This window comes from Chrysemys picta, chromosome 14 (assembly GCF_011386835.1).
Source record: "Chrysemys picta bellii isolate R12L10 chromosome 14, ASM1138683v2, whole genome shotgun sequence".
Taxonomy (NCBI): Eukaryota; Metazoa; Chordata; order Testudines; family Emydidae; genus Chrysemys; species Chrysemys picta.
The window spans coordinates 44858268-44880777 of NC_088804.1; the positions used below are offsets into that span (position 1 = coordinate 44858268).

Sequence of the window (22510 nt, forward strand, 5' to 3'; positions counted from 1 at the left end):
CAGAGAATTTCTCTGTGCCCTTTTGGAGATTAGGAACATGGGCAGGAAATAACCAAATGAGATTTATCATATTAAAAATGCAGCTCATACATTTGGGGGAAATAATCTGAAACACAGGTACACCCTGGGAGGAAGAAAATGAGGAGCACTGATGCTGAGAGTGGGCAGAGATATAGCTAAACACTGTTATACAGCAACTACAAAGGCTAAAGTCACGTTGGGCTGCACAGGGAAATGTACCACATTAGAGCAGAGGAGCAGATGGTAACCCCCGTGTATCTGTTTTAGTGTTACTGTGCTTAGTTCTGGCAGGAAAGGGGTCCCTAGCCTCTGTTTGCCAGAAGCTGGGAATGGGCACCAGGGGATGGATCACTTGATGATTCCCTGTTCTGTTCATTCCCTCTGGGGGACCAGGCACAGGCCACTGTTGGAAGACAGGACACTGGGCTAGATGGACCTTTGGTCTGACCCAGTATGGCTGTTCTTATTCTTATGTACCTTAGGTTATAGTGCAGGAGTGGTCAAACCGCAGCTCTCCGAGCCACATGTGGCTCCTTTACAGTTAAAGTGCAGCTCATGGAGCCCCCCTCCCTCACATCATTCTCCACCTATCAGCCTGGGAAGGGGAGGAACTCGGGGCTTTTGCCTTGCAGCAGGTGGTGGGGCTAGGAGCGTCTGCCAGAGGACGACTAGTGCCTGCTGTTGCCAGGGGCCTACAATCTAAAGTTTTGCCCCCCCCCCAGCTTGAGTCATCCCCTCCCAGGCACACACCCCCTTTCACCCTCTAGGGAACCTCCCTGTAGCTCTCAAATGTTAGCTCTGCATGAACAGGCAGCAGCAAACAGCTGGGAGCTGCAAGGAGGGGGCTGCGGCTTTAGCTCCACGAGGAGAGGCAACAGTAAAAGCAGCAGTTCTCCCTGCACCTCACAGCTGTTTGCCGCTGCCTGGCCTTTCCCCAGGGCTGCAACTCCCAGCTTGCCAGCTCCAGCAACTGCCATGCAGGAAGGACCCAGCAGCACCACATGACCGAGCAGAGCCAGCAAACCCTGGCAAAAATCCGGGTGGGCACGTGACCACACATGGTCTCTGCGGGGTGGGGTTTTGGGGCTTCAGGCCTGCGGGGATGCGTACTGGGCTCAGGCCTTCAGCAGAAGCCCTGAGCCTGGCAGGCGAGCCCCGGGTCTAGGACTTCTGAAGACTGTCATAGGCAGCTTGGAGGGTCAGTAAGTTTGGCCACTCCTGTTATATTGTATCTTGGCAACAAAAACTAAGATTTTTGTAAATGAAAATGTGGAAGTTGCATAGTGGAGCCACAGTTGAGCTAGAAGAGTTCTCACCCCGATTCCTTAGTCTGGTTAAGATTGTTTTTTAAAGAGGTGGTGCATTTCATTCTCACACACCCAAATGCATTGCGAGGCCAGGGGATCAGGAAAAGTCTTAGCAAATGCTAGTCAGTGTGCTCACAGATCTTGCTTCATTAGCCCACTTCTCAACCATGGCTGGGGCTTTCCTCCAACATGAGCACTATGCACCTGACAGATTTCAAGGTCCCACTGTCCCCAGGGAGGGGGGGAAAAAAAAGGATGACAACAGAATAGTCAAAGACTTTCAGCCTCAGTTCAGAGGGCAGAACTGGTTTTCCTCAAAACTTTTCCAATAAATTGACCTTTTTGTAATGTTGAAGGTGAAAAGTCCACACCCCTTTAGCGCATGCTGCAAACCCCACCGCTGCTCCTCAAGCAACTGCAGGTGAATGTAGCAACAGTAAAGAGCAGGCTCCTATATGGACAAATTTGGTGAGTCTTAAAGAGGTATCAACGTGAAAGTCACATCTGGCTGAACACTTTGTACCCACTATAGCTACACATAACACCCTCAACTACTGCAACGGGACCTAGTGAGTTTTTAAGACGTTTTAGGCTGGGCTTTGACAGCAGCATAGTCACTCTTCCTTGCCGAAAAGATTCAAATATCAAGGCCCTGATGCTGCAAGGACTGACTTGCTTATGCATCTGTCCAACAGTAAGGCTGTTCAGCCTGGAACGACTTCAGCGGGACTCCTCAGAGCAGAACGTTCCACATGTTGAGTCAGTGCGGGGTCAGGACCCAACAAGAGAGAAAATCTGAAGAAAAAAAAATTTATTTTCAAGTGCTTCTAATCTAGGAGGATCCCCCAGCAATCTAGCCTTGGTCCAATGCTACACACTGTTTTTATCTGTGATACTTATACAGCCTCCATCATTGTAGTATCTGAGCACCTTCCAGGCTTCAGGGTATTTAGTTTCACAAACACCTCGGTGAGGTAGGACAGTGGGATTATCCCCTTCGTACAGAAGGGGACTGAGAAACAAAGTGACTGGCATAAGTTCGTACAGGAAGTCTGTGGTGGAGTGAGTCTCCCCAGTCCAGGGGTTTGACAAGAGCGTGGGCCCATGCTTACTCTCTCAGTGATCTGGAAGAACTAAATAAAATCAGTGCTGGTGAAGTTTAGGGGTGGCAAAGATTGGCAGAGGGTAAACAATAAGGACAGACCAGTTCTACAGTACTATTTGGATCACTTGGGAATCTAGGCTTATTCAAACAACATGCATCGGGCTGTATTAAAATGCAAGGTCAAACTTCTAGGAACAAGAATGTAGGTCACATGTACAGGATGTGGGACTGTATCTAGAAAGCAGAGACTCTGAAGAGGACTGAAGAGTCATGGTGAAAACCAACTGAACAGAAAATTCCAAGGCAATTCAGTGGCCAAGAGAGCTAATACAAAACGTAGAGCAGAAAATATGCAGTAGAAAGAGGGAGGTGTCATTACCCACTGCATACAGCATCAGTTAGACCATTATTAGACTCATCCTGACAAATTGGAAAGGGCTCAGAAATGAGCTGCAAGAACGATCTGAGGTCTGGGAAAAATGGCCTTACAGCAAGTCTTAAGAAGTTCAATTTTGCTTATCCAAGAGATGGTTAAGAGGTGACTTGATCTTGGTGTGTAAATACCTACATGCAGAGAACATTCTTGATACTAGAGGGCTCTTTAACCTGGTAGAGAGCGGTATAAACACCCAGTGGTTGGAAGTCGAAGCTAGACCAACTCGGACTAGAGATAAGGCACAAATTAAGAGTGAGTGGGATTAACCAATGGGACAGTTTACCAAAGGATATGGTGGAGTCTTCATCATTTGATGTCTTCCCAGCAAGACTGATGTTTTTCTAAAACACATACTCTCACTCAACCAGCACTGTCCCTGTCACAGGAATCATGGGGGGATAAATTTTTTGGCCTGCATTATGCAGCTGGTCAGATGAAATAATCATAATGGTCCCTTGTGTCCTTGAAATATAACTTTAAAATAAAATAAGATCCAGCCACAGCATTTAAAAGCTTTCCCAGAAACAGGATTTTAATTTATTGAGTAAATGTAAAGAAACTAATTTGACAGTGCCCCTTAATTTTGTATTAGGCGCTTCAGATACAACAGTGATAGATGCCTGGGAACCAATTATGAGAATTGTTTGGAGAGTTGCAAGCAACCAAAACTATTCAGGAGCCTGAGTGTTTGTTGCAACAAGCATTTAATCCTTCTCAAAGCTTTCTCAACAGTTTGCACCAATCATGGGTGTCACATCCTGCCAAAATTGTTATTTTCTTACCTTTAGTTGAGATATTTGCTTGCCCCATCATGTGTCACTGTGAGGGCTGACTTCCAGGAGCAAGCACTGCCTCTCTGGGCCTTGTCAGATACACTTTGTCCTGTGTTGTCTTGTTTAGTTCTTCCTTTGCTGTTGGCGCTGATCTTGGTCCTCTGTTCTTACCGCTATCCCTTTTTACTCCTTTAACAGCCCCATGCACTGTGATGTTTGCCCTTCAAACGTTATTCCTGCTGCTCCACAGTGCATTAGGGGATTAGGCTTCGCTACTGATCAGGGCTAGCCCAGAGGAATGGCTGTAGGAACTGGATATGCAGCGCAGAAGGGTTTGAACATAGACACTGATCATAAGCCATGTTTACTAGCAGGCTCTTGCCACTTACTTACCCTTGTGTCAGCCTCCAGATCACTTTGTACAAGAAGAGGGGGCTTGCATCCAAATGCCCAAAGGAGCATGGGTGCCATAGAGAAGCAAGGAGTCGCAAACACAGAAGGAAAAACTATTGGTTTATATATAGATATAGATATATAGATATATACTGTGTTTACATAGTCAACAAGTTAAATGCAATATTCATAAGAAGAGCATTAACAATAAAAATACAATCTGTGTGTAGCCAAGTACAGACTTAAAATGGTAAAACAGGAAAGGATCTCACCAAAAGTACAAATATACAGTACAAATTGATTTATTTAAAACAGTTACAAAAAAAGCACAACAAAATAGAGATTATCCTTAGAATTATTAATGCTTTGTTAGAGATCAGGTAGGAAGAGAGGGGCTGGGACAAGGTTGGAGGGGAGCACCTGACTAGTTCTAAGGCTTTAGATACAATGCAGTTGGTTACATGTCAATACAGCCATTACATAACTGGGGATTATAGTTGAGGATTGAGTATTTATCTACAAGCCCACCTGGCTGTGGGTCAGCCCAGCCCGTTTTCCCAGCGTGGCTCTGCCCTACTTCTTGAGACCCCGAAGCCATTTGCATGCAACAGTCCTTCCCCTGACTCTAAGGTGCTATGCAAGTGGAGAGAACCTGGGATGTACCATGTCTGTCTGGAGGGGTCTAGCATGCCTGGGAAGGATGCTAGGGGCTAGCTGGGCAGTCCTCGCCCCCCAACGCACACAGATATAAATGCAGCGGAGAGGTCTCCACCATCAGCACATTCACGGCACCAAGAGCACACCCTGGTTCAGACTCCCTGTACAGAATGCGCATTCAGAGCCATTTTAGCAGCTTCCTCTGCACAATTTCAGGCCCTAGAACAGCCCAAAAGACAGAGTGGTTGTGAGTTTGACACTAGGGAAAGGCACATGCGCTGCTGCAGGCAGGAACTGGTGTTCAGGCTGCTTGAGCTGCTGTGGTTAACAAACAGAACATTTGCTAAGTTATAGGGATTTTTACTTCTCTACGCGGGAAAGAAGGGTATGAAATGGAACAAACACTTAATGTGAAAAGTGCATTTTACTAGTGCCCCTGCTAGGAAGGGCTGGCAGAGCTCCCTCTGCAGCACTCCTCCTTTCTAGCCAGGGCTTCCTCTGCATAGTCTGGGAGTAATGGGAGCTCTGTCACTCAGCCTAGTCCCCTGTTCCTGGGGAAACGGCATACACCCTAGCTGCCAGCCTGGCCTCTGCTGGGCGGCTGTCCCCTGGAATGTTTCAGGAGATGGAACAGATGGCTGCAGATCCTCATTATTGCATATTATGGAATCTTCCCAAAGCCCCACCGTGAGCCTGGCAGGGAAGATGTGCCTGAAGACCCCAGCGCCCTGGCCAGATCACCTACACTGGGTGAGGCTGAGGCCAGCAGCTCTCCTTCCCTCTGTAGTGTAACAGCAGAAACACCTTATTGCTCTGGTAAGTCTATCCCCACCCTTGCCAACACAGAAGCCCCCGCGGCCAGCTCATTCTGGACCCTCTTTCAGATCATCCTTTCCTGCAAACCAGAGAACCCCAGCAGGCTCTTTCTTGGGCTCCCACACAGTCACTCCTCTCAGCTTCCCCCATACTTACTACCAGGGCTTTGGAGCTGTGCTCCGGCTCCACTCCAGCTCCAGGCAAAAACCTGCAGCTCCACTGCTCCACGCTCCGGGCTCCACTCCAAAGCCCTGCTTACTACCTCCAGACTTTCCTGAGACCAGCCGACACACAGACTACCACTACAGCATCCCATAACCAGCTAGGGGAGATTCTGATGACTGTTGGGGGACCTGGCAGCTTCTCTGCTCCATTTCTGTTACCTGCCTCTGGGGCAAGGGTCCAGTATCCTACATCCTTCATTCGGTACTACCCTTTGGATGTGGTCTCGGTGCTGCTGTAAGGGCCCAGAATAGAAGAGTGACAGCTGGAACTTACTTGCTGAACTGTGGGATTGGTCAGAGGGAGAGAAGAGGAAAAGCACTGAGAAAGGTCACACTCCTGCTGGCTTCCTCCACTGAGCTTACATCAGCACTGCTTACCATAGATATGCAAGCAGGCAGTAGGACAGACTGGTAGTCAGGTGGAGAAAGGTGACAGAGCAAACTGTGGGGAGCACAGAAGTTACATTTTAGCCTAGCTGTAGTTGGCTTGGAAAGCATCTGCGCCTACCCTTTTAGCTGGCTGACTGCCCCTTCACTGTGCTCTGACACAGTAACATCCCCCACTATGAAGCAGACTCTTCAAACCCCTTTCTAAGAGGGACAAAGAGGCTCCTGTATTTAGTGAGGCACATGGCAGGGGTCTGCACCATTCAACTGCTCAAGTAATCTCCCTCCATGCACACAACCAGCCCCCTTACATTTCTAATCCAAGATGCATGTGTACCTGCCATAACCTTCTCACCTATCAACCCACTACAGAAAACTACCCCTTGGCTCCTTTGCCCTGTGCCTACATCCAGCATGCAGGCTACTCAGGACAAGCCACTGTAACAACCAAGATCTTCATTCAGGAGAGTCAAGCAAGCAGCAAGTAGGTGAAACAGCAGGGAAGAAGCGTGATGAGAGGCCAAGCACCTAGAGCTTGGCCAATCTGTTTTACAGCCAAAAGGTGCTGTGCAAACATCTGTCCTCTCTGCTGCTGCAACCAAGGGAGGCCAAAGTTTCCCAGGAAGAAAGTGTCATTTTGGTTTTAGTCTTTCAAATTTACTAATGGGACTAACTAGAAATTGCTTATTGGCCAGGAGCTGCAGATTATGCATCCAGAGCCCAAAGAAAAGTGAAGACAGCTAGAATCTCTGCTCTGGAAGAGGCCTGGTGAGGCTACATTGCCACAGGTCCAGGCACCTTCCTGACATCAGACCAACCCACGAGCAAGACAGGGAAAGCACTTGTTTGCCTTGGGGGGGGGGGGGGGGGGAAGAGAGAGACAAGTGCAGACATTTCAACGGTGGCGATAGAATAACCTGCCAAGAGCGTTCGGGGGATCCCAGCACTAGAGAGACAGGTAGATGTGCCGGGGGGAGGAACATTCTGGGGACTCTCTAAGCCTAAGACACAGTGTTCCCACATAGTGCACATACACCAGTGCCAACTCGGTTAGGAGGCACATCAAGGGGAATGTGGACAAACACTGATCTGTTAGGAGCCACAACTACTGCAAGCTCAGCAGAACAATAAAGGTTGTGGAGGAAGATAAAAGGTGCAGAGACTGTTCACCAGCTGGAGGCATTGATACCCAAGCGACTCAGGGAGACAGAATAAAAATAGCGCCCAACAGCCAAGCACTCCAGGGAGCAGTGTTTGGGAAGATGGAAATTGAGGAAAAAACAAGAGGAAGAGAAAGCAAGAAGATGCGAAATAGAACTGGAGTGAGACACTATCAGGAACCCAGCTCGAAGCTTGAGGTGCATGCACTCCTCAAAGATACTAACACCTCTACGCAGGCATGTTCCGAATACAAAAACTGTTGACTGTAATACAATGAGGAATACTCAAAAGTCAGGATATGCCAAAGTGAAGGTTCTCTCATTCTCACCACCTGGTTGGCCTATTCTGGATTTCTTCTTGTGCAGTCAGAGGTGACTTGGTAATAAGAATGTCCAGAGTGAGCAAGTTAGTGTGAATAGAAGTACTTTCACTTGGACGGAGTGTTATTACCATAATAAACTGTTCTACACATCATGTTTAAGAAAAAGACTCATATCTCAATTTCACTGTGTAGTTCTGCAGTGGAACTCCACAGAGAAGCACCAGAGCATCCAGTGTCAAAGGACACCTACGAAATTGTCCAAAGATATTGTGCATGTTATTCCATAGTCCTGTGATTAGTAGAGAGACTCTAAACTTAGTGGAAATTTTGTATCATGCCTGCACACACATTTTTCTTGTTTATAGTTGTTATATTTAAACAAATTACCCTGGAAGGAGCGATTAGCCACCTGGAAAGCTTTTGTCTGGAGTAGTTCAGCCAAATTTGATTTATTGATGCACACAAGTGTCAGTCTTTTCACAGTGGAAGAATACATTTTCATCCTCATCTAAAGAGCAACTTAAAAGCATTTTGGCTCAGTTTTCCTCCCAAAAATTCAGCTACAATCTGAATCCAAGAATGGAAAGTTTAAGCCCAAAAGGAGATTATTTTAGGAAGTTATGACCATGTGAAGAAAGCTTTAAAATGCAGTCTTCATATCACCTTTATTACAGCAATTACCACTAGGAAATGCTATAATTAGACTTAGCTTTGGTGACAAATAATTACGTAGGTATCTGTATAGTGGGGAACCAACTACAACTCATGCCCTATTCCAGCTGCCATAGGCCCTTCCCCAGTTCCCTGTTCAATCACTCCCTACCCATCCTCTAGGACCTTCCTCTCCAATTTCTAATATTCACTGCAGTCTCTTTCTACAGATGCTTTGCTAGAAGAAAGCCCAATAGGATTCAGTGGAGGAGACACATCAAGCAGAAGCCACCAGAGCAGCACCTGCATCTCCCCCGCACCTCACAAACAGCTCCATTTGTGAAGAAGTTTCCTTTTAAAGTGCATGTGTGAAGAAAGGGGGTGCTGAGAGCAGTGTCCCCTGAATCCCAGTGAGGACTCACCCCTTCCCACCACGAAAAGAGGAATAAGAACTTCAGACATTTTATCTGCTACCTTAAGCTGTGGCTTTTTGGGTCTGCTCTTCTTGACTCCCCCACCCATCCTGAATGCTCAGACCCTGCCCTGCAGGAAACTCAGGCACTAAGACAGATGTGTGAAAGTCCCAACCTCTGGAATGCTTCTAGTCACACGATCACGACCACATCACCTGTCCTCCATCCTTAGTTAGCCCATTGCTGCTGCTCCCTGAGGACTGGAGCCCTCTAGATTCCTCAACGATCAACAATTGAACTGGAACAAATCCAGCTCTGCACGGCAACGAGCAGCCGGGCTGGTGAACCCACCACTCAGTCTGTGCAAATTCTCCACCTGAAAGAAGTGAGGCTCGCTCACGGGCGACATCCCAGGTCGTGACCTCAAAGAGCTCACTTCCCTGCATTAGAACGCCCTTCGATGGACAGCTTGACCTCCTGTGGAATGAAAGAGGGACGAAGCAGGGACGGACGAGACCCCTCCCCCTGCATGCTGTATCTTTGGAAGCCTGGGGCTGTCCAGCAGTGCTGAGCACCAGGGTCAGGCTGGGAGGACTCAGTATAGGAAATCTGGGCTGCACTGTCCCTTTCTGTCTGATTCTTCCTCTCACTGGCTCGGTCAGATGGCTCTCTGGGCCCCTGACCTGTTCTCTCGGGCCTCTCTCTGGTGGGCAGCAGCTGGCCTGCAAGAGGGCAGTTAGCCTGAGAAGCAGAGTTGCCATTCAAGCTCTGTAAACTGATTGATATGCAGACATCGCCCACCTGCAGCCTGTGACAGGGCAGAGCAAAGAGCTGAGCGGTCCGCCCCGGGCTACAGGAGGACCAGCCCTGGCCATACACGAAGAAGGGATGCTCGGGGGGTACGTCAATGCTCACTTTACTCTGTTGCTCCCCAACCACAAAATGCAATGTGACAAACCCAGGCCACTGGCTCTCCTGGATATCCACCACTGTGCTGGAGTCAATCTTCAGGCCCCCGCTAACCTCAGCACTCCGCACAAAGTCCTGGGTCTGCAGGTCTTCCACCCTCTTCAGCTCCCCTGTGGCCAGCTGTATGATGGCTCCTTTCATGAAATGGGAGGGCAGATGTGAGGAGCTGGGGGGCTGCAACTGGGCTGTGTCCTTGTCACGCGAGCTTCCGCAGGTCTGTGCATCTGGACTCTCTCTCATCAGGATTTCTGAAGCAGAAGACCTGATGGGCTCAGACCCAATACGCACCAAGACTGGCTTGCCATTGGCTACCATCATTCCTTTGGGTAACTGTCTGTGTCTAACTGGCTCCTCAGGGGACATCACATATGGACTCCTGGCCTGGCTTTTCTCAGCTGTTTCCACTGGGTTCCTCAGCAAGCCCCTTGACTCCCCCTGCTGATCAGGGATATTATGGCAAAGGTTTAAAGGGCTCAGGCCATCCTTTCTCTGGGCTGCCAGAATAGAGTAATCCTGAGAAGCCAACACCCCAACCACTCTCTGCACCTCCAAGTCAGTGTCTGGCGTGCTTCTGTGAGCTGGCACAGAGTCCTCTGTTCTCAGAGTCTGATAACCTGAAAAGAGCTGTCCATCCACCACACACTGCACTGCAGCCCCAGGCTGCGGGCCTTCAGCTTTATTGCTGGCAGAGGCCAAAGCCTCACTGGTCCTCCTCACCACACTATGCTCCAGATGTCTCTGTCCACCATTGGCAGAGGCTACCTCTGAACTCAGTTGACTTTCTTGCAGAGGAGGATCTGGGCTTCCCCCTACAGTGGGGCTCTCATATGCTGAATACCCTGGTGGGAGCCGAGACATCTGGTAATAGACAGGAACTCTGCTCTGTGTGATGTCCAGTGGCTGGACTCCAGCATGGTGCTGCATTTGGCCTGAAGGGGAGATGACAGCGGCAGCTTTGCTGAAAGCATGGGCAGGAGAGGTAGTCTGGGGGGAAGGAGTGGCTTCTTCTGTAAAAAGAGAGGCATATGGCACAAAACGGGGAACATGAGAGGTGGTGAGGTTGGTAGAAGGTGATAGAAGAGGACTAGGGAGGAAGCTGGGGGGCACAGCATAGGGCACTGTGTAATGTGACCCTATAAACTGAAGAGACGTAGAGGGAATCTGAGCATAGTGGATGGGGGAATATGGAATCCCTGGATGCTGGATCAGGGAAGAGGTTACATTAAAGCTAGGGGGCAGAGGACTCATGTTCACAACTGGGTGGAGACCAGTGGGAGAGAAGGTGGCTGGAGGCACAGCCACTTTGTATAGCATGCCATATTGATCCACAGTCAGGCCAGCTACTGCTTCAGCACCATCACTGCCAAGGCCATACCGTAACGGTGCTTGGCTCTGCCCAGTCACCACGACGCTCCTGCACCACTCTGGGGCATCGCTCACCGGCGTGTGATTGGTGGAGCAGCTGGCTACCCTCCCCACATCCTCACTGGTGACTGGAAGGTCTCGTTTCTTTGGGGGAAGGCATTCCTGGCTTCTCTCATGAGCAGGTTTCATATTGCTTTGTGGTGTCCCAGGAGAACTAAATGGCACTGCTTCCTCATGTGGGCATCAGCAGGGGCTGCTCTGCGCTGGCTTTGAACTCCCCAGCACTGCTGGCTGCCACAGCCTCATCTGTGGAGGAACAAAGAGAGAAGTGAGAAGTCAGCAGGTCCCGCACAGCAAATGGAGAGCTAAGGCAGAGTGGCCAGGGAGCCTCCTCCTGACAGGACACAAACCAGAAGTGAAAGGGGAGCAGAAAGCAGAGTGGGAACAATGGCTAGGACAAGGCAGTCTAGAGAAGACTACAACTCAATGAGTAACCCAGAAAGGGAAGAACCCACAACTCCACCCTGAGAACTGGGTTGGAAAAAGAAAAAGGCCCTACCCCGAACAGACAGCCCGTGGTGCAGTGGGGGGGGGGGAGGGGAGAAGGAGGAGACCCCCCCGCACAGACAGCCCGCGGGGGGGGGAGGCGGAGGAGGCGCCCCCCCGCACAGACAGCCCGCGGGGCGGGAGGCGGAGAAGGCGCCCCCCCGCACAGACAGCCCGCGGGGCGGGGTGGGGGGTGGGGGGAGGAGGCGCCCCCCGCACAGACAGCCCGCGGGGCGGGGAGGGTGGGGGGAGGAGGCGCCCCCCACACAGACAGCCCGCGGGGCGGGGAGGGTGGGGGGAGGAGGCGCCCCCCCGCACAGACAGCCCGCGGGGCGGGGGGAGGAGGCGCCCCCCGCACAGACAGCCCGCGGGGGGGGGGAGGAGGAGGCGCCCCCCGCACAGACAGCCCGCGGGGGGGGGGAGCTCATTCGCCGGGTGCGGGTAGGGAAGCGCGGGGGGGGGCAGGGAGAAGAGGGACCCGCCCCCCCGTAGCCCCACTCACGCCGTTGACTCACCCGCCATCTCCCGGCTCCTCGGCCCCGACCCCCATCGGTCCCGGCGCCGCCCGCAGCCGCCTCCGGGCCCCGGCCCGGCCCCTCCCGGAGTGCGGCGCGCGGCGATGACGCAAAACCTACCGCGCGCCGGAATTTCCTCACCCAGGCCGAACCGCGCGTCACCCTGGCTCTGCGTGCGGCGCGCGCGGATGATGTCACCGAGCGCGTCACCGTACAGCCCGGTCGGTGGCTGTCACCATAGCGACCTGCCCGCGGGCCCGTGGATACGTCCCCGCCCTCACTCCGCAGCCGGTCCCCCAACCAGCCCCAGTCCCGCCCCATCGATCCAGCTCCCAACCTGCCCCCCAGTCCTACCCCCTCTTTCCCCAGCCCCTGCCCTGCCTTGCCCCTCCCCCACCTGCCATGTCCCCCCAGTCCTACCCCCTCTTTCCCCAGCCCCCCAACCTGCCTAGCCCTAGCCCCTCCCCCACCTGCCATGCCCCCCAGTCCTGCCCCCTCTTTCCCCAGCCTCCGCCCTGCCTTGCCCCTCCCCCACCTGCCATGTCCCCCCAGTCCTACCCCCTCTTTCCCCAGCCCCCGCCCTGCCTTGCCCCTCCCCCACCTGCCATGCCCCCCCAGTCCTACCCCCTCTTTCCCCAGCCCCCACCCTGCCTTGCCCTCCCCCCTCCCCCACCTGCCATGCCCCCCAGTCCTACCCCCGCTTTCCCCAGCCCCCACCCTGCCTTGCCCCTCCCCCACATGCCATGCCCCCCAGTCCTACCCTCTCTTTCCCCAGCCCCCCAACCTGCCTAGCCCTGCCTAGCCCTAGCCCCTCCCCCACCTGCCATGCCCCCCAGTCCTACCCCCTCTTTCCCCAGCCCCCGCCCTGCCTTGCCCTCCCCCCTCCCCCATCTGCCATGCCCCCCAGTCCTACCCCCTCTTTCCCCAGCCCCCGCCCTGCCTTGCCCTCCCCCCTCCCCCACCTGCCATGCCCCCCAGTCCTACCCCCTCTTTCCCCAGCCCCCGCCCTGCCTTGCCCCTCCCCCACATGCCATGCCCCCCCAGTCCTACCCTCTCTTTCCCCAGCCCCAGCCCCCGCCCTGCCTTGCCCTCCCCCCTCCCCCACCTGCCATGCCCCCCAGTCCTACCCCCTCTTTCCCCAGCCCCCGCCCTGCCTTGCCCCTCCCCCACATGCCATGCCCCCCCAGTCCTACCCCCTCTTTTCCCAGCCCCCACCCTGCCTTGCCCTCCCCCCTCCCCCACCTGCCATGCCCCCCAGTCCTACCCCCTCTTTCCCCAGCCCCCACCCTGCCTTGCCCCTCCCCCACATGCCATGCCCCCCAGTCCTACCCTCTCTTTCCCCAGCCCCCGCCCTGCCTAGCCCTGCCTTGCCCTAGCCTCTCCCACCACCTGCCATGCCTCCCCAGTCCTACCCCCTCTTTCCCCAGCCCCCCAACCTGCCTAGCCCTAGCCCCTCCCCCAACTGCCATGTCCTCCCAGTCCTACCCCCCTTTTCCCCCAGCCCCCGCCCTGCCTTGCCCTGCCTTGCCCTAGCCTCTCCCACCACCTGCCATGCCCCCCAGTCCTACCCTCTCTTTCCCCAGCCCCCGCCCTGCCTAGTCCTGCCTTGCCCTCCCCCCTCCCCCACCTGCCATGCCCCCCAGTCCTACCCCCTCTTTCCCCAGCCCCCACCCTGCCTTGCCCCTCCCCCACCTGCCATGCCCCCCAGTCCTACCCCCCTCTTTCCCCAGCCCCCGCCCTGCCTAGCCCTGCCCTGCCCTAGCCCCTCCCCCCACCTGCCATGCCCCCCAGTCCTACCCTCTCTTTCCCCAGCCCCCGCCCTGCCTTGCCCCTCCCCCACCTGCCATGCCCCCCAGTCCTACCCCCTCTTTCCCCAGCCCCTGCCCTGCCTTGCCCCTCCCCCACCTGCCATGCCACCCCAGTCCTACCCCCTCTTTCCCCAGCCCCCGCCCTGCCTAGCCCTGCCTAGCCCTAGCCCCTCCCCCACCTGCCATGTCCTCCCAGTCCTACCCCCTCTTTCCCCAGCCCCCGCCCTGCCTAGCCCTGCCTTGCCCTAGCCTCTCCCACCACCTGCCATGCCCCCCCAGTCCTACCCCCTCTTTCCCCAGCCCCCCAACCTGCCTAGCCCTAGCCCCTCCCCCACCTGCCATGTCCTCCCAGTCCTACCCCCTCTTTCCCCAGCCCCCGCCCTGCCTAGCCCTGCCTTGCCCTAGCCTCTCCCACCACCTGCCATGCCCCCCCAGTCCTACCCCCTCTTTCCCCAGCCCCCCAACCTGCCTAGCCCTAGCCCCTCCCCCACCTGCCATGCCCCCTCAGTCCTACCCCCCTCTTTCCCCACCCCCCAACCTGCCTAACCCTGCCTTGCCCTAGCCCCTCCCCCACCTGCCATGCCCCCCCAGTCCTACCCCCCTCTTTCCCCACCCCCAACCTGCCTAGTCCTGCCTTGCCCTAGCCCCTCCCACCACCTGCCATGCCCCCCCAGTCCTACCCCCTTTCCTCAGCCCCCAACCTGCCTAGCCCTGCCTTGCCCTAGACCCTCCCCCCATCTGCCATGCCCTCCCAGTCCTACCCCCCCTCTCTCCCCAGCCCCCAACCTGCCTATTCCTGCCTTGCCCTAGCCCCTCCCACCACCTGCCATGCCCCCCCAGTCCTACCCCCTTTCCTCAGCCCCCAACCTGCCTAGCCCTGCCTTGCCCTAGCCCCTCCCCCCACCTGCCATGCCCCCCAAGTCCTACCCCCCTCTTTCCCCAGCCCCCAATGTGCCTTGCCCTAGCCCCTCCCCCACCTGCCATGCCCCCCAAGTCCTACCCCGCTCTTTCCCCAGCCCCCAACGTGCCTAGCAGTCACATCCCCCCTTGATTATCCCACCTGCTGGATGTTCTCAGTATCTGTACAAATGTCTGATTACACTGAGTGTTGTAGCCACATTGGTCGCAGAATATTTGAGAGACAAGGTGGGTGCGGTAATTTCTTTTATTGCCCCAACTTCTGTTGGCAAGAGAAACAAACGTTCAAGCTAGGCAGAGCTCTTCCTCGTGTCTGGAAAAGGTACTCAAAGTGTCATCGCTAAATACAAGATCAAACAGATCGAATATGTGCTAACTACTTATGCTAAACTAACGGACCATTCAAGGTGAAGGGGCCTCTTACCACTGCTGTAGTCATAGAACAAAAAGCGGGGTTATTGGGTTACAGATTGTTGTAATGAGCCATAAATCCCAGGTCTTCATTAACACCATGATTTTTAGTGTATAGAAAAGTTATAGCTATAAACCCTCATGCTTCAAGATTTATGTCATTCTCTAATTATGAAGGGTAAACCAACACTTTAATTGAGATATGTTGTTCCATATTTGCTTGTTGTGGAGTTTCTTGCACTTTTCTCTGAAGCAGCTGGTGCTGCCACTGTTAGACACAGGATACTAGACTAGATGGACTCATACTTCTGATCCCATTTGCCAATTCCTATGTTCCCAAACTAAAAGCAGGGAGGTGTCTCTCAAACTCAGTTATTTGCTTCCATCTCTTTCCCTGGTACTATTCTCAACATCATAGAACATCAGGGGTGGAAGGGACCTCAGGAGGTCATCTAGTCCAACCCCCTGCTCAAAGCAGGAACAATCCCCAAGTAGATTTTTGCCCCAAATGGCCCCCTCAAGAATTGAACTCACAACCCTGGGTTTAGCAGGCTAATGCTCAAACCACTGAGCTATCCCACCCCCCTAAGATGCTCTTCAGCAAGTATAACAGCTAATGTGACATAGCAAATATTTCTTCTCCAGACCTTTTCAACAATGGCAGCGTTCCAAGATAGTCTGAAGCATATTGTCTATTTGAGCTCTTCGGGACAGGGGCCACGCTGCGCAGCACTGAGCACACTGTTGCTTCAAAAATCATCAGTTTTATGATCACTAAATATTTTACTGCATTGTATCTACCTTATATATCCAAAAAAGCCTTTGAAAAAGGAGGTGGTATGGCTCCTCTATTTCCTCTAAAACAGCATTTCTCGCTTGGCCAGCAATGCTGATGTCTAGCCAAGCAGTAAAGGAGAGGGGTACTGAGACAGGAGGTGGGACTCAGGAGGGATGTATCTCTCTCTGTCCAACTAAAGAAAATGGAATTTTCTGTTCAGTTGGTTTTCACCATGACTCTTCAGAGTCTCTGCTTTCTAGATACAGTCCCACATCCTGTACATGTGACCTACATTCTTGTTCCTAGAAGTTTGACCTTGCATTTTAATACAGCCCGATGCATGTTGTTTGAATAAGCCTAGATTCCCAAGTGATCCAAATAGTACTGTAGAACTGGTCTGTCCTTATTGTTTACCCTCCGCCAATCTTTGTGTCACCCATAAACTTCACCAGCACTGATTTTATTTAGTTCTTCCAGATCACTGAAGCATGGGCCCAAGCTCTTGTCAAACCCCTGGACTGGGGAGACTCACTCCACCACAGACTTCCTGTACGAACTTGTGCCAGTCACTTTGTTTCTGAGTCCCTTTCTGTACGAAGGGGATAATCCCACTGTCCTACCTCACCGAGGTGTTTGTGAAACTAAATACCCTGAAGCCGAAAGGTGCTCAGATACTACAAAAAGAAGAACAGGAGGACTTGTGGCACCTTAGAGACTAACAAATTTATTAGAGCATAAGCTTTCGTGGACTACAGCCCACTTCTTCGGATGCATATAGAATGGAACATATATTGAGGAGATATATATACACACAGACAGAGAGCATAAACAGGTGGGAGTTGTCTTACCACCTCTGAGAGGCCAATTAATTAAGAGAAAACAAACTTTTGAAGTGATAATCAAGCTAGCTCAGTACAGACAGTTAGATAACAAGTGTGAGAATACTTACAAGGGGAGATAGATTCAATGTTTGTAATGGCTCAGCCATTCCCAGTCTTTATTCAAACCGGAGTTGATTGTGTCTAGTTTGCATATCAATTCTAGCTCAGCAGTTTCTCCTTGGAGTCTGTTTTTGAAGTTTTTCTGTTGTAATATAGCCACCCGCAGGTCTGTCACTGAATGACCAGACAGGTTAAAGTGTTCTCCCACTGGTTTTTGAGTATTTTGATTCCTGATGTCAGATTTGTGTCCATTAATTCTTTTGCGTAGAGACTGTCCGGTTTGGCCAATGTACATGGCAGAGGGGCATTGCTGGCACATGATGGCATATATCACATTGGTAGATGTGCAGGTGCACGAGCCCCTGATGGTATGGCTGATGTGATTAGGTCCTATGATGATGTCATAGGCAAAAAGCAAATACTCACCAGCAACCACACATCACTGAACAAAACCACTAACCCAGGAACCTATCCTTGTAACAAACCCCGATGCCAACTCTGTCCACATATCTATTCCAGTGACATCATCATAGGACCTAATCCACATCCTTCTAGTTCCCTAGGGCTTCTCCATCCCTGCTCTCTGGAGCATTAGAATCACAGTAATCTGTTTTTTCCCCAAAGTCCCAGGTCCTTATCTCAGCCCCTGCCTTTCTCTTAGTCTTTATTTCCCCACCTCCACTCTCACATGTCCCCCCCCCCCCACAAATACACTAGGCTGTTGCCAGTGTGTTGCTGCTAATAGCTTGGTTTATTTTCAGAGTTCTGTGATCTGTGTGGAGCGGATGACAGTTTCTGGGAAATGCAGAGAGAAAAACCGTGTGTCTGGTTTGAAACAAATGCCCTAGAAATGTCTAGGATCTGGTCTGGAGGCTTCCTTAGCATGCTGGGTGAAGGGGTGGTACTAAACTGGGCTGTGATGGTAGTGACACTGTGTTCAGGCTGCACTGGGAGCATAGCTATTGTAGGGCTGAAAGGGACCTCGAGAAGTCCTTTAGTAGTCTATTCCTCCCTGCTGAGGCAGGACCAAGTAAACCTAGACCATCCCTTACAGGTGTTTGTCTGACCTCCAGTGATGGGGATTCCACAACCTCCCTTGGATGTCTGTTCCAGAGATTAACTATCTTTATGGTTAGTCTATTTTTCCTAATACCTAGCCTAAATATTCCTTGCTGCAGATTAAGCCCATTATTTCTTGTCCTACCGTCAGTGGACATGGAACACAATTGATCACTGTTCTCTTTAGAACAGCCTTTAACATATTTGAAGACTGTTAGTAGGTCCCTCTTTAGTTTTCTTTTTTTTTTTTTCAAACTAAACATGCCCAGTTTATTTTAACCTTTTCTCATAGGTGAGGTTTTCTAAACCATTTATCATTTCTGATGCTCTCCTCTGGACTCTCCAGTTTGTCCACATCTTTCCTAAAGTGTGGCACCCAGAACTGGACACAGTATTCCAGCTAAGGTCTCCACAGTGCCGCATAGAGTGGGACAGTTACTTCCTGTGTCATAATACAATGCTTCTATTCTACACCCCAGAATATTAGCCTTTTTCACAACTTCATCATATTGTTCACGTATATTCAATTTGTGATCCTCTGTAACCCACAGATTCTTTTCAGTAGTATTACCACCTACCCAGTTATTTTTGATTTTTCCTTCCTAAGTACTTGTCATTTATCTTTATTGAATTTTATCTTGTTGATTTCAGACCAATTCTCCAATTTGTCACAGTCATTTTGAATACTAAGTCTGTTCTCCGGAGTGCTAGCAACCCCTTCCAGCTTGGCATCATCTGCCAATTTTGTAAGCATACTTTCCACTCCATTACAGATTGATCCACTTGTGCCTGTTAGTCATTAACATACTGAGATCTTCCCAGTCTTATCTGATATTAAATAAGAACATAAAAACAGCCATACTGGGTCAGATCAGTGATCCATGTAGCCCAGTATCCTGTCTTCTGACAGTGGCCAATGCCAGGTGCTTCAGAGGGAATGAACAGAACAGGCAATCATCAAGTGATCCGTCCCCTCCCAACTTCTGGCAAACAGAGGCTAGGGACACTCAGAACATGGTGTTGCATCTCTGCCGATCCTGACTAATAGACATTAATGGACCTACCCTCCAGGAACTTATCTAGTTCTTTTTTGAACCCTGTTATAGTTTTGGCTTTCACAACACCCCCTAGCAAGGAGTCCCACAGGTTGACCGTGCGTTGTGTGAAGAAGTACTTCCTTTTGTTTGTTTTAAACCTGCTGCCTGTTAATTTCATTGAGGGACCCCTAGTTCTTGTGTTATGTGAAGGAGTAAATAACATTTCCTTATTCGCTTTCTCCGCACCAGTCAAGATTTTATAGATTTCTACTGTATCATCCCCCCTTAGTCATCTCTTTTTGAAGGTGAAAAGTTCCAGTCTTTTTAATCTCTCCTCATACAAAAGGAGTTCCATACCTCTAATCATTTTGGTTGCTCTCCTCTGTACCTTTTCCAATTCGAATATATCTTTTTTGATATGGGGTGACAGATCTGGATGCAGTATTCAAGCGGTGGGCAAGCCACGGATTTATATAGAGGCACTGTGATATTTTATGTCTTATTATCTATCCCTTTCCTAATGGTTCCTATCATTCTGTTCGCTTTTTTGACTGCTGCTGCACATTGAGCAGATGTTTTCAGAGAACTATCCATGAGTCCAAGATCTCTTGCTTGAGTGGTAACAGCTAATTTAGACCCCATCATTTTGTATGTATAGCTAAATTACGTTTTCCAATATGCATTACTTTGCATTTATGAAAGAAATGATATTCCATATTATGAAAACTGTGGCACTTATCTGCCTTAGGGAAAAAGTCACTGAAAAGAACCCTGCAGCCAAATGGAACATGTGCATGGACAGTTCTGCTGGTCCAGCTGCCCAGTTTCATACTGCTATGTGCATTTCTAAAGCATCCTCCATTGTAGTGGTAACTGTAGTGCAGGGGCCTTGTGTCTGCTCTAGTCTGGCAGTTCTAACAATTACTCCTGTGCCACTGTGCACATGCAGAATTCATGTCCTCTGCAGATTTCTTTGCTTCCCCCAGAAAATTATGGGGAAGCAAATAGAAGCCGCAATAGCGGTCATGCACCCCTCCCCAGCAGCGTTGGTGCATTGTTTTGGGTGCCTAGAGCAGCTGGCAGAGAAGTAAATCACAACCGACAGGGGTGGCAGGGTCGCCCCAACCAGTGGCTCCTACCCTGCGCTGGGCTCAGTTGCTAGTCCCCACTGGGTTGGAGAGGATGGCATGGGATTGCCTCTTCCCCAGCAAGGAATGGTGGGACTGGGTCAGACCCACCCCCAGGAACTTCCAGAGCTGCAGGAGCCTCTGCCCCCATTGCTCCTCAGCCATGGGGGAAGGGGTCACTGTACAGGTAGCTGTTCCCCCAGCCACCCAACTCCCCATGCATCTGAACCTCCTCATACACAGACCCCCCCCACTAAGCCTCATCCCACAACACCCAGACCCTGCACTGAGTCCCAACCAGCTACACCTGGATCTCCACCCCACCAAGCCCCACTCCACCAGCATCCGGCCCCCCCACACTGAGCCCTCCAGACCCACACTCCCCTTGCTGTGCCCCATCCCCCCATCCCCAGCCCCCCCAATGAGCCCCAACTACCTTCACCTGGACCCACAAGTGCCAACTTTCCAAAGTGCTGGGGGGTGCTCTACCCCATGCCCAGCCCCCACTCCACCCTTTCCCCCCATGCTTCGCCCCCACTCCACCTCTGCCCCACTTCTTCCCTCCACCCCCTCCCCTGAGCATGCAGCGTCTTTGCTCCTCCCCCCAGCCTCCTGCATGCAGTGAAACAGCTGACAGTGGGGGGTGGGAGGGGGAGGCACTGATTCACAGGGCCTGCTGGTGGGTGGGAGGCACTGGGGGGTTAGGCGGGAGTTGATGGGGGGCTGCTGGTGCATGCTCAGCACTCACCATTTTCCCCCCATGTGTGCTCCAGCTCCAGTGCACCCACAGAGTCGGCGCCTATGCCTGGACCCTCCAGCAGAGTCCCATTCCCTCTGCACCCAGAGCCCCTCAACGAGCCCCTGTGCTTACAGATCCTCTCTGCACCCAGACACCCCAGGGAGCTGCCCATACCCAGATTGCCCCACACAAAACCCTCTCACCCCAGACCAGGATCCCCCGATACTAAGCCCCTCCACACTCGGATTCTGCTGGGCTGAGCCTAATTGCTCCACATCTGGATCAGGGGCCAGAGTTGGGCATGCACGTGAGATTCTGTCCCTCTTGCTTACTATCTTGGTGCAACTGGCATGGAGGGGCAGGCCCAGCCCTTGCGCTGTATCACGGTTGGGTGCAGCCTCACCACCAAGTCCATGTGAGGCTGGAAGGTGATCTCCCACCTCCATGCAGCCTGTGCTCCCCACTGCTATGCTGGAGGTTCCACATTTATTTATTGACAAATAAAATATGCAGAATTTTAAAATATTGTGCGCAGAATTTTTAATTTTTTTTCATAATTTTGTATTGTCTGCTGACTTTGCCACCTCACTATTTACCCCTTTTTCCAGGTAGCACTGTCTGTAAAATACCTTATTTAAAACAAATGTCAGCCAGACCTGACAGAGCATAAAAGGATCTTATGATGAATGCATCTGGTATGAATAAGCAGACTCTGTAGTCATTCCTTATCTGGTACAGAAGTACATAACCTGGTGTCAGGAGTAAAAGTAAGACCATAAATGGAAAAAAGAAATGTAGCAGACGGAACAGCAACAAAGGTTGTGGGATCTCATCAACGTGCCACTCTTCAGTGCCCCAGAGAACTTCAGCTTTGACAAACCTTCACAATGGACAGACTGGAAACAATATTTTACAAGATTTTGCATTGGTATCAAGCCGCACAAAGAAACTGGAGATATACAGTTATCTTTAATTTATGCTTTGGGAAGCAGGCGGATCATAGCTTTACATCCTTTGACTTTACTGAAGACAAGTCACAAAGATGACTATGAAAGGGTTCTGTCTATGTGTGATGCATACAGTTTATACTCAGAGAAATGTGGCTTATGAAGGGCATGTTTTCACTAGAGAATTAAAGAAATGGGAAAATGTATGTTTTATAAGAGCTCTGCATACATTGGCTGAAAACTGATTTGGGGAATGCAAAAATATGAGCATATCAGAGACAGGCTGGCTATTGGGTTAAGAGATAAAAAACTTTCACAGCAGCTACAACTGAAGACATATTTAACCCTAGCCACAGCTATACAGAGAGCAAAGCATTCTGAGCTGGGACAGCAAAACCTAGAGCAACTTGACAAACAAGAAACGAGCTTAGAAACTGTAAACAGACACTTGAGTGTTAAAAGTCATTACTATAAAACCTCTGAGGCAAGGAGAGAGAACTCCCAGGCTAGGAGGGACAAATTCCAGCCTACATGAACAAGGTGTGGAAAAAGTCATATCCCAAGAGATGATGCATGTCCATCCAGAGGCACATGGTGTAATACATGCATGAAATATGGACTGTTTCAACCGTTTGCCACATTAAAGCAGTCAGGGAATTGACCCGTACTACAGACAATCAAAAG

The 22510-nt window shown here is 51.4% G+C and overlaps 1 protein-coding gene across 1 annotated transcript; it reads right to left on the bottom strand.

Moving 5' to 3' along the window:
- Positions 1–4134: 4134 nt before the first annotated feature.
- ATXN1L (ataxin 1 like) lies at positions 4135–12220 on the bottom strand. Its single transcript, XM_065567695.1, has 2 exons — positions 12062–12220; positions 4135–11306 (listed from the first exon to the last, which is right to left on the bottom strand). The coding sequence occupies exon 2, from the start codon at positions 11187–11189 to the stop codon at positions 9099–9101; it is 2091 nt and encodes a 696-aa protein (XP_065423767.1). The 5' UTR covers positions 11190–11306; positions 12062–12220; the 3' UTR covers positions 4135–9098.
- Positions 12221–22510: the final 10290 nt, after the last annotated feature.

Excerpts from the sequence above, each read along its gene's own strand:
- ATXN1L (XM_065567695.1), bottom strand. The coding sequence starts at position 11,189 with ATGAAACCTGCTCATGAGAGAAGCCAGGAATGCCTTCCCCCAAAGAAA.